This window comes from Scyliorhinus canicula, chromosome 15, assembly GCF_902713615.1.
Source record: "Scyliorhinus canicula chromosome 15, sScyCan1.1, whole genome shotgun sequence".
NCBI classification, from domain to species: Eukaryota; Metazoa; Chordata; class Chondrichthyes; order Carcharhiniformes; family Scyliorhinidae; genus Scyliorhinus; species Scyliorhinus canicula.
Window position 1 is genome coordinate 25,965,310 of NC_052160.1, and position 12,008 is coordinate 25,977,317.

Consider the following 12,008-nt stretch of genomic DNA (forward strand, 5'->3'; position numbering starts at 1 on the left):
GGAACTGCCACCCTAACATTATGGGTTTCGCTACAATACCATATGGACTGTAGCGGTTCAAGAAAGCAGCTCACCACCTTCTCATAGAATCATAGAATTCCTACAGTCCCATCAAGTGGGCAGCACTGTAGCATAGTGGTTAGCACAGTTGCTTCCAGCGCCGGCCCTAGGGTTGCTGGCGCCCCGGGCAGGCTGAACTTCAGCGCCCTTGGGGGGGGGGGGCGGCCGAGGCGGGGGGGGGGGGGGCGCTTTGGGGAGGGTGGCCGCCCTGGGGAGGGCGGCCACCGCGGGAGGGCGGCCACCGCGCATGCGCTGGTTGGCACCGGCCCAACTGCGCATGCGCGGGTCCCGAGTCTGGCGCCCCCTAACACATGGCGCCCCGGGCGACTGCCCGAGTTGCCGGTACCTTGGGCCGGCCCTGGTTGCTTCACAGCTCCAGGGTCCCAGGTTTGATTCCTGGCTTGGGTCACTGTCTGTATGGTGTCTGCATGTTCTCCTCGTGTTTGCATGGGTTTCCTCCGGGTGCTCCGGTTTCCTCCTACATTCCAAAGATGCACAGGTTTGGTGGATTGGCCATGATAAATTGCCCCTTAGTGTCCAAAAAAAGGTTATCTGGGGTCACTAGGTTACGGGGATAGGGTGGAGGCATGGGCTTAAGTGGGTCGGTGCAGACTCGATGGGTCGAATAGCCTCCTTCTGCACTGTATGTTGTATTTCCTAAGTCTGCACTAACCCTCTGAAAGTGAACCCTACCTAAGCCTACTCCCCCACCCTATCCTCCATAACCCCACCTAACCTGCTAATCTTTGAACACTTTAAAAAATATATATATATTTATCCCAAAACGCACTCAAAAACCCCATCCACATAGCACCAACAAAACCTAATACATACATTTCCCCCTTTTAATCCCCAACCCCCTTCCCTTCCTGCACACCCGGCACCTCCAAAAATCACCACCGGCATCAACTTCACCCCACAATCCCCAACAATCTCAAACATCACCTCCCAGAAGCTGTCCAATTTTACACACCCCTAGAATATGTGGGCATGGTTTTCCCACACCTCTCACACACAGCTGCTGCCCTCTGGAAGAACCCACTCATCCGGGCCCGAGTGATATGAACCTATGCACCACCGTAAACTGTATACGGCTCATCCTTGCGCAGGAGGAGGTTGAGTTGACCCAGTCCATTACTTCATTCCAGACTCCCCACCCTATCTTCATCCCCAACTCCTCCTCCAACTTCCGCTTGATCTCTTTCACTAAGGTCGCTCCCTTCCCTCCCAACCACCCATATATATCCCCAATCCTTCTGTCCCCCCACACATCCAGGAGCAACAACTTCTCCAACAGCACATACTCCGGTACCTGGGGAAATGAGGGAAGTTCCTTCCACGCAAAATCCCACACTTGCCAATACCTAAACTCACTCCACCTTGGTAACTGAAACCTCACCCGCAACTCCTCCAAACCCGCAGACTTACCCTTCGCAAACATGTCTCTAACCCGCACTATCCTTTTCTTCTGCCACTTTCTATACACCCCATCCATCTGCTACCCAGTTCCCACAGAGCAGGACCAGCGCCAACATGTGCTCTAGTTTAAAGAGCCTCCTCAACTGATTCCAGATTTGAATTGATGATGCCACCACTGGGCTGCTCATATACTTCCCTGGGGAGAATGGCAATGGGGACGTCACCATGGTACTCAGGCTCATCCCCTTACACGATCATCCTCCAACCAGACCCACTGCGATTCCATCCACCTCTCCTCACGGACATGGACCGCAGCTCCCCCTTCATCTACTTGCTGGAAAAAAGGCGCGGGGTCCGTCAGCAGCTCCTTACGCTGCTGGACGATGACGGTCCCTCATCTCGATCCAGAGGCAGTTCGGGCCCAAATTCGAAGCTTCTACAGCGCCCTCTTCTCTCCGGATCCATCCAGCGAGGATGCTTGCAGAGGTTTGTGGAAGGACCTGCCACACGTCGCTCTGGAGGGCGCTGGGAGGCTTAATATCCCGAATAGCCTGGGGGAGCTGACCGACGCCCTCGATGGCCTGTCCACGGGCAAAATCCCAGGGCTGGACGGGCTGACCGTGGAGTTCTTCAGGGCGTCCTGGGACCTCCTGGGGAGGGACAATGCGGGGGTCCTGGGGGAAAGTATCACGACCGAGGAGCTGCCCCTCTCATAGCGCAGAGCCATCATTACCCTGCTGTCAAAGAGGGAGGCTCTCCACCATCATAAAAACTAATGTCCGGACTCCCTCCTCAGCACGGAATACAGGATTTTCACCAAGGCGATGTTTTTGCACCTTGGCACCTTGCTGGACCACATGCTAGACAGGACTGTCCTGAGTGCTGCCTTACAGGGGTTGAGTTCTCATCATAAACCAGCTGATAGCCTCCATGTTGTGGTACCGGCTGGTCACAAAGCCTCCCTCTGACTTTGTCACGAAGATCCAGCGAATGCTCGTAGAATTCTTCTGGGACAAGAGACTGCACTGGGTCGCTGCTGAGTGTGGTGGTATGAATAGGAGGATTGCCATTGGTGCAGAGCACTGGTTTCCCATTGGCTCTGGCTGGTCATGTGCCTCTTGGCTGATTGGCTGGGACTAGTCATGTGACTGCTCACCAATTGGTCGAGAGGCAAGCAGACCCCTCCTCTGAGGCGGGGTATAAGTACCCAGAGTTCCTGGCGGTCGGCCTTTCACTGTAGTCAACCACCGGGCTAACATCTAGCTGATTAAAGCTTAAGTTTGGACCTTCATCGTGTCTTGCGTCCAATTGATGGTACTTCACTGAGGTTCTGAGTTTCCTTTTTAGGGAGGGCGGCCAGGCGCTGGTGTGCCTTCGCACCCAGGTGGCAGCGTTCCACCTTCAGACCCTGTAGCGATACCTTTACGTTGAACCAAATCCATGATGGTTTGCCCTGGCGACGCATTTCTTCTGCCTGATGCATGGCCTGAATTTTTTTTAAATTTAGAGTACCCAATTTATTTTTTCCAATTAAGGGGCAACTTAGCATGGCAAATCCACCTACCCTGCACATCTTTGGGTTGTGGGGGCGAAACCCACGCAAACACGGGGAGAATGTGCAAACTCCACACAGACAGTGACCCAGAGCCGGGATCGAACTGGGACCTCGGTGCCGTGAGGCAACAGGGCTAACCCACTGCGCCACCGTGCTGCCCTCGGCCTGAATTATGACGTGCAAATCTTGTTTATAAATCTGCAGGGTCTTTGTTACCCTCTGTAGGCGCTGCCCGTCTTTTACCAGGACCTGCTAAAAGTCTGGAGCATGGTTACTTCGCGCCGCAGTTCCCCCCCATCAGGAATAGTGGCTGTCGTCAGGGACTCCCAAGAAGCCTGCCATTTTTGTGGCATTGTGGAGTCCGTGGACCATGTCTTTGTTACATGTTTTGGGCTGCACCCCTTTTTAGATTTCTAACCAATCTTTTGCTGGAATTTTGTTTGCACTTCAGCCCCACGCTCCTGACCTATGGGCACCCACCTGGTGTGTGTGGGGGGGGGAGCATGGTGTGGTAGTCACAACTGATGTATATACTGTATATATATCTGTTTACGGTAAGGCCCCTGTACTACAGGTACGGGGTAGATCCCTGCCTGCTGGCTCCGCCCAGTAGGCGGAGTATAAATATGTGTGCTCCCCATACAGCAACCATTTCGTCAGCTGCTGTAGGACGCCACACATCCCAGGGTAATAAAGCCTCGAATACATTCTACTCTCGTCTTTGGGTAATTGATAGTGCATCAATTTATTACACTGAAGATTTTTCAGAGATGGACCTCCGCATCAAGCTGGATCGCCTGCAGCTGCATCCTCAAGCAGACAACGGCAAAAAGGACTTGGGACATTGGCTAGCCTGTTTTGAAGTGTACATTGGGTCTGCGCCAGACACAATCCCAGAAGCACAGAAGCTTCTGATTCTATACACACGGCTGAGCTCCAACGTTTTTCCCCTCATCCAGGATGCGCCGACCTACGTAGAGGCCATGGCACGACTGAAGGAAAACTACGCTCAGCGGCCTAACAAAATCTATGCCAGGCGCCACGTGCCACCGTCTTCCCCTCCACTCCAATGAGCCCCCCAATGCCCTATCCCGAGGTACATGTGCCAGTGCACAAGTGGACCGACTCCGGACCCTGCACGACGATCTCTATCACCCAGGAGTCACCCATTTTTACCATTTCATCAAGGCCCGCAATCTGCCCTACCCCATCGAGGAAGTCAGGTCGATCACCAGAGACTGCCAGGTCTGTGCGGAGTGTAAACCGCACTTCTACCGGCCAGACCGTGCGTGCCTGATGAAGGCCTCCCGCCCCTTTGAACGCCTCAACGTGGACTTCAAAGGGCCCCTTCCCTCCACCGACCAAAACACGTACTTCCTCAGTGTGGTCGATGAATATTCCCGATTCCCCTTTGCCGTCCCATGCCCTGACATGACGTCTGCCACCATCATCAAAGCCCTCAACACCATCTTCGCTCTGTTCCTCTTCCCCGCCTACGTCCACAGCGACCGAGGATCCTCATTCATGAGCGATGAGCTGTGCCAGTTCCTGCTCAACAGGGGCATTGCCTCGAGCAGGAAGACCAGCTAGAACCCCAGGGGAAACGGGCAGGTAGAGCGGGAGAATGGGACGGTCTGGAGGGCCATCCAGCTGGCCCTACGGGCCAGAAATCTCCTGGCCTCCCACTGGCAGGAGGTCCTCCCCGACTCACTCCACTCCAGTCGGTCGCTCCTGTGCACCGCAACTAATGAAACCCCCCACGAACGTCTCTTTGCTTTCCCCAGGAAGTCCACCTTCGGGGTTTCGCTCCCAACATGGCTGGCAGCTCCGTAGACACATGTGACTCCACAAAGCGGACCCGTTGGTTGAGAGGGTGCAGCTACTCCACGCCAACCCGCAGTACGCCTACGTAGCGTACCCCGACAGCCGGCAAGACACATTCTCACTCAGGGACCTGGCACCAGCTGGTTCCACACACACACACACACCCCTCTGCCCTGGTGCCACCCTCCCTTCCCCCGGCGCACCCCACTGCAGTGCCCGCTCTGGGACAATCCTTCCTCCCCTTGCTCCCACCCGGGGATGAAGAGGATTTCAACATGCTCCCGGAGTCACCGAAGACCAAGCCGCCACCAGCACTGCGGCGCTCTCGACGGCAGAGTAAGGCACCGGACCGCCTGAATTTGTAATATTATCTGTGATTTTAAGCACAACTTTCTGTATATAGTTATTCACCCCCCCCCCCCGATGGACTAATTTTTTAACAGGGGGTGAATGTGGTAGTCACCACTGATGTATTTACTGTATATATATGTGTTTTACAGTAAGGCCCCTGTACTACTGGTACGGGGGTAGATCGCTGCCTGCTGGCTCCACTCAGTAGGCGGAGTATAAATATGTGTGCCCCACCGTACAGCAGCCATTTTGTCAGCTGCTGTGGGAGGCCACACATCTCAGTGTAATAAAGCCTCGATTACATTCTACTCTCATCTCGTCATAATTGATAGTGCATGACAGGGAAGGCGGAGGTCCTCCTTGTGAACCTGCACCTGGGCCTGGCGTAGAGCGCCATTTATAGGTCCAGGCAGCGAGCAACCAAGGGGGTCATCCATCCAGACTATCTGCCCCTCTTCTGGGGCTACATTCGCGGCTGGCTGTTCCTGGAAAGGAAGCATGTGGTGTACACGGGCACCATTGAGGCCTTCCATGTCTGGTGCCCACCACAGGGGTTGGGGTGCTTTATTGACCCCTTTAATTGCACTCTTATTTGATGTTTTAAAGGTTTCCATTATGTTCAGGCAGTGCCCCTGAAAGGAACGGCCCTTTTTTGCTCTGTCCCTCAGTTTGTTTTCTTTCTTCTGTTTTGTTGGTGGACCTCAAAAGAGTGACCAATCAGGGCAGCACGGTGGCCTAGTGGTTAGCACAACCGCCTCACGGCGCTGAGGTCCCAGGTTCGATCCCGGCTCTGGGTCACTGTCTGTGTGGAGTTTGCACATTCTCCCCGTGTCTGCGTGGGTTTCGCCCCCACAACCCAAAAATGTGCAGGGTAGGTGGATTGGCCACGCTAAATTGCCCCTTAATTGGGAAAAATGAATTGGGTACTCTAAATTTAAAAAAAAGAGTGGCCAATCCACGTTCCCTGCACGTCTTTGGACTGTGGGAGGCAACCGGAGTATCCGGAGGAAACCCACACAGACACGGGGAGAATGTGCAGACTCCGCAGACAGTGACCCAAGGTTGGAATTGAACCCGGGTCCTTGGCAATGTGAGGCAGCAGTGCTAACCACTGTGCCACCCAGGTGGCAGTAACACCACTAACCCATGAATAAATACATTTCCCCCCCCTCTTATTTATCGCCAACGTTTTACACTTTCTTTGCACAAATGCAATGTCTCTTTAAATTATTTCCTTTAATTAATAGTTTGTCAAAACTTTTCCAGAAGAAATGTCGCCAGGCTGTAGAAGTGGCTTCTTGAGGCGAAAATCAAAACGTTAATATTTAACCCGATGGTTGAACATGTGTCTCCTACCACCAGTCAAGGCTGCTGAGGTAAACTGGAGAATTTCCAAACCCCGTGACTACGGCCGGAATATTGTGTGGGAATGGCGGAGAAACTGCTCTACATCGGCTCCGGGGACGTTTCCCGCCTGCTGCAGTATTCCCAGCTGCTGCCCGTGCTGGAGAGAGCTCTGGCCAACTTCTCCAGTGAAGGCGGCGGCGGGGTGGAGCAGCCGGTGCGGACCACGCTGCCCGTGCCCAAGCACAAAGGGTGAGAGCTTTACACCAGGGAACGGCACCGAGGACGAGGAACATCCATCGTCCCGCGCTGGACAAACCGAACCAAGTTTGTTCAGTGTGTTCCGTCCACTCATTCTGTCCATGTCCCAGGGTAAGGGTCACAACTGCTGAAAGCTGGGACAGTTTATATTCAGACAGGGGCCCAGTTCCAGCAGCCAGTGCTGCAGGTTAGCTTGTCTATGCATTCATAGGACAAGAGCATTGCTGCCTAGACAAGGCATTTATTGCCCATAACCTCGAGAAAATGGTAGTGAGCTGTTTTAAAAAAATATAAATTTAGAGTACCCAATTATTTTTCTTTTCCAATTAAGGGGCAACCTACCCTGCACATCTTTGGGTTCTGGGGGCAAAACCTGCACAGACTGGGGGAGAATGTGCAAACTCCAACACAGTAACCTAGGGCCGGGATTCGAACCCAGGTCTTCAGCACTGTAGTCCCAGTGTTAACCACTGCACCACGTGCCGCTCCCTTGAGCTGTTATGTTTTTAACTGTCTATGTCAGGGGTGGGCAAACTACGGCCCGCCAAAGGTCTTTATGCGGCCCACCAAGATCAAGTCATAAAAAAAAAAAATTTTTTAAAAATAAGGTTAATGTGGGGGGCTGTTGGGTTACTGGTATAGGGTGGATACGTTGACTTGAGTAGGGTGATCATTGCTCGGCACAACATCGAGGGCTGAAGGGCCTGTTCTGTGCTGTACTGTTCTATGTTCTATATGAGGCGCCCAGAATCATAACCGGGTGAAGCGCCATTTTTTAAAAGTAGAGATAAAGAGGGCTAAAGGCAGGATGCCGCCGGGGGAAGCGCTGAGGTATATGCCGCAAGCTAATCGGTTACAACCGGGACTATTAATACTATGCGGCCCTTTAAAATTGTGAATTTCTGAATGTGGCCCTTGCATGGAAAAGTTTGCCCACGCCTGGTCTATGTGGTGTAGGCACATCCACAGTGTTGTTAGGGGGGTGTTCCAGGCTCTTGACCCAGTGACAGTGAAGGAACGGTGATATATTTCCAGTTTAGGATGGTTGGAGGGGAACTTGCCCATAATAGTGTTCCCATGTATCTGCTGCCCTTTCCTACCTCTCGATGGTAGAGGTCACGGATTGCGAAGGGGTGTCGAAGGAACCTTGGTGAGTAGTAGCTGCAGCGCATCTGGTAAGTAGTACACACGGCTGCTACTGTGCGGCGGTAGGAGAGGGAGTGAGTGTTTAAGGTGGTGGATGGGAGGGCAGCATGGTGGTGCAAGTGGTTAGCACGGCTGCCTCATGGCGCCAAGGTCCCTGGTTCGATCCCAGCTCTGGGTCACTGTCCATGTGGAGTTTGCACATTCTCCCCGTGTTTGTGTGGATTTCGCCCACACAACCCAAAAGATGTGCAGGGTAGGTGGATTGGCCATGCTAAATTGCCCCTTAATTGGAAAAAGTAAATTGGATACTCTAAAATAAAAAAGGTGGTGGATGGGGTGCCAATCAAGCCGGCTGCTTTGCCCTAGATGTTGTCGCGTTTCTCGAGCATTGATGGAGTTGCACTCATCCAGGCAGGTGGAGGGTACTCGGTCGCACTCCTGACTTGTGCCTTGTTAACTGTTATTGTGCAGTATTTATTGTCATTTTAGATGTGCAGGAATGTGTGGAAGTGTCGCTACCCTTATCCTTGACCTCACTCTTGTATCCCAATTCTTTCCTCCCCTCCCCCCTCACCTCAGTGCTGGAAAATCCCTTGGTCACATTTTGAAAATTCTGGAGTTACACAGGTGTTTAACACACACTATTTGTCTCCGATTTGCTTTTTGTAATTGGGGAAACTTGTTAAATCTTTTCTGCTTCATGTAAATATTCACCTTGTTACCGCTTTTTCAGTTGAACTGACAGTTAAACATGTCTCAGGTTTTTAGGAGTAATGCCAGCATACAGTGCAGAGGATGATGCCTTGGTCACAAAACTGGTCAGCTTTTATCCAGCATCCAGCCCTACCACCTCGACCCATCATGCAACAGTGCTGTTATTTGACCCAAGCAACGGCATCTTAAAGGCAGTACGTATGGGGAGATGGCAGCACCATGGTAATGTCACTGGACTAGTAATCCAGAGGCCTGGTTAATGATCACGGCAGCTGGTGGAATTTGAATTCAATGAATAAACTTGGAATATAAAGCTACTCTCAGTAATGATGATCATGAAACCAACATTCATTGTCATAAAAACCCGTCTGGTTCACTAATGTCCTTTCGGGAAGGAAATCTGCCGTCCGGTCTGGCCTGCATGTTTCTCCAGACCCACAGCAATGTGTTGACTCTTAAATTCGCTCGGTTAGTTAAAAATCAATCAGGGATGGGGAATAAACGCTGGCCTTGCCAGTAATGCTCACTTCCCTTGAAAGAATAAAGACAGAAACATCTGGTGTGTACGCTCGACTCCTGTAACTCCAGTTGTGTATACTCCATTCCTGCATCTTCAGTCCCTGTCTAACAGTTATGGGTGTATGTGGGCTCCTCCCACTTCAAAAAAGATGTCCTGAGCTGTGAAAGTCTATAATCGCCCCACGGTATAGAATGAACTCCCTCACTGGGAGGTATATGGAAGGTTATGGCTATAAAGTGTTGACATTGGCTTGCCAAACTTTTAATCAGCCTGGGGATTCTCCCACATCTTCACGATGTTGCAGATACAGAAACAACACGCACTCTGGTTTATATATAAAACTTAAACAGTTCAATCATTGACAGTAAACTGTGGTACAATGCAACCTCAATTTTCTGTCCCTAAGGTAGCGGACAATATCTTCAATATTGGGAATAGGAGAGTGGAGATTTTGCATGTTTGGTACAGTCATGAAGATGAGTCCAAACAAGCTGAGCTCTAATGTCCTTGGGTGCAGCAATTGATTTGTGGCAGGCAGGAAGGATTTGGGTTAATGAGATTTGAAGCAAGGAAAATTGTGGGTTGATAACTGGAGTATCGATAGTTGGCAGGGGAGAGAGGGGGTGCTGCATGTCATCTGTTGAAGAGTGATAAATTTTTCCCTGTTTCTGAAGGTGATGGACGGAACAGTGATCACCGATAAGAGAACGGCTGCAGTTTCTGCCATAGCAACTAAGGTAATGAAAAATTGTCAATGTGGAGGCGGGAGGCCCATAAGGCGTAGGAGCAGAGGTAGGCAACTCGGCCCATCACGTCAGTCAATGAGATCATGACTGAACAGATATGATAATCCTCATCTCTACTTTCTCTTTTTTTAATAAAACATTTTATTGAGGTAGTTGTGATTTTGTAACAATAACAGAAGAAACAGTGTACATACAAATATGAACATAGTGCAAAAGCCGTCTTCCGCCATCACAGGTCCCACTTTTCTTCCACACTAACCTAAGCTAACCCCTCCCCCCTTCTCTGCTGATGGTTAATTTTCTCCAAAGACGTTGACGAAAGGCTGCCACTTCCAGACGAACCCTGACATTGACCCTCTCAGGGCAAATTTGATGTTCTCCAGACAGAGAAAGCTAGTGAGTGAGCCAGGTCTCTGACTTCGGAGGCTTTGAAATTGAAAAATTGAAATTGAAAATCGCTTATTGTCACGAGTAGGCTTCAATGAAGTTACTGTGAAAAGCCCCTAGTCGCCACATTCCGGCGCCTGTCAGGGGAGGCTGGTACGGGAATCGAACCGTGCTGCTGGCCTGCTTTGGTCTGCTTTAAAAGCCAGCGATTTAGCTCAGTGAGCTAAACCAGCCCCAGGTTCCTCCAAACTAATAGTATCTGTCTCCGGGCTACCAGGGAGGCAAAGGCCAGAACATCTGCTTCTTCTCATCTCTACTTTCTCACATCCCCATAACCATTATCTCCCTTACTAATAGCATGGCGGCGCAGTGGTTAGCACTGCTGCCTCACGGCACTGAGGTCGCAGGTTCGATCCCGGTTCTGGGTCACTGTCCGTGTGGAGTTTGCACATTCTCCCCATGTTTCCATGGGTTTCACCCCCACAACCCAAAGATGTGCAGGGTAGGTGCATTGGCCATGCTAAATTGCCCCTTAATTGGAAAACCTGAATTGGGTACTTTAAATTTATTTATTTTTAAAAATCTGGCCATCTCAGCCTTTTTAAAAAAATAAATAAATTTAGAGTACCCAATTCTTTTTTCTAATTCAGGGGCAATTTAGCCTGGCCAATCCACCTACCCTGCACACCTTTGGGTTGTGGGGGCGAAACCCACGCAAACACAGGGAGAATGTGCAAACTCCACACGGCCAGGATCGAGCCTGGGACCTCTGTGTCATGAGACAGCATTGCTAACCACTGACCCACGGTGTTGCCCTTCAGCCTTGAACATACTTAATGACCCAGACTCTACAGCTCTCTGCGACAAAAAGTTTAACAGATTCACTACCCTCTGAGAGAGTAAATTCCTCCTCGTCTTAAATGCTGACACCTTACTCTGAGATTATGCCCTCTGGTCCTAGACTCTCCCACAAGGGGAAAAAACTTCAAACCCCGCAGAATTTTATATGTCTCAATAAGGTACCCTCTCATTCATCTAAACTCCATTGAGTGCAGGCACAACCTCTCTTTGTAAGAAAATCCCTCCATTCTTGGGATCAGCTTAGTGAACCTTCTCTGGACTGCCTCCAATGCCAGTATATTTTTCCTTAGATAAAGGGACCAAAATTGTTCACAGTATTCCAGCTGGTCTAACTAGTGCCTTGTATAGTTTTAGCAAGACTTTCCTATTTTTATACTACATTCTCTTTGAAATAAAGGCCAATGTTCCATTCACCTTCCCTATTACCTGCTGAACTTGCATGCTAGCTTTTTGTGATTTCTGCACGAGGAGCCCCAAAACCCTCTGTGCTGCAGCTTTCTGCATCCTTTCTCCATTTAAATAATATTCTGCTCCTTTATTCTTCCTACCAAAGTGCATAACTTGGGAAGGGGTTCTTCTTCCAGTGTGAATAGCTTATTTTCTGTTCTCCTTTCCTGAGTCCTATTGTGTGCTGGGCTCAAAGTCCACGGGCATTCAACTTCTAATAATTCGCATAGGAGCAGGCGGCGCCCACTTAGCCCCCTCCCCAGCTGGTTCTGACATTCAGTGAGTCACAGCCGATCTGTGATATAACTCCATTTACCCAGCTTATCCTCCTATCGTTTAATACCTTTGGTTAACAAATATTTAACAATCTACG

General features: G+C 50.6%; 1 protein-coding gene across 4 annotated transcripts in view; it reads left to right on the plus strand.

Annotated features, from left to right (window-relative positions):
- The window catches only part of crym (crystallin, mu), a 28,346-nt gene that overhangs the window by 7,323 nt on the left and 9,015 nt on the right, over nucleotides 1-12,008 (plus strand). For 2 of the 4 annotated variants that reach the window (XM_038819833.1, XM_038819834.1), the window contains exons 1-3: nucleotides 6,592-6,805; nucleotides 8,721-8,868; nucleotides 9,869-9,931. In XM_038819833.1, coding sequence (XP_038675761.1) covers nucleotides 6,639-6,805; nucleotides 8,721-8,868; nucleotides 9,869-9,931 — 378 coding nt within the window. In that variant the 5' untranslated portion in view covers nucleotides 6,592-6,638. Of the gene's footprint in view, nucleotides 1-6,591; nucleotides 6,806-8,720; nucleotides 8,869-9,868; nucleotides 9,932-12,008 lie in introns of those variants that run through there. The other 2 variants (XM_038819836.1, XM_038819835.1) reach the window with 1 other exon arrangement.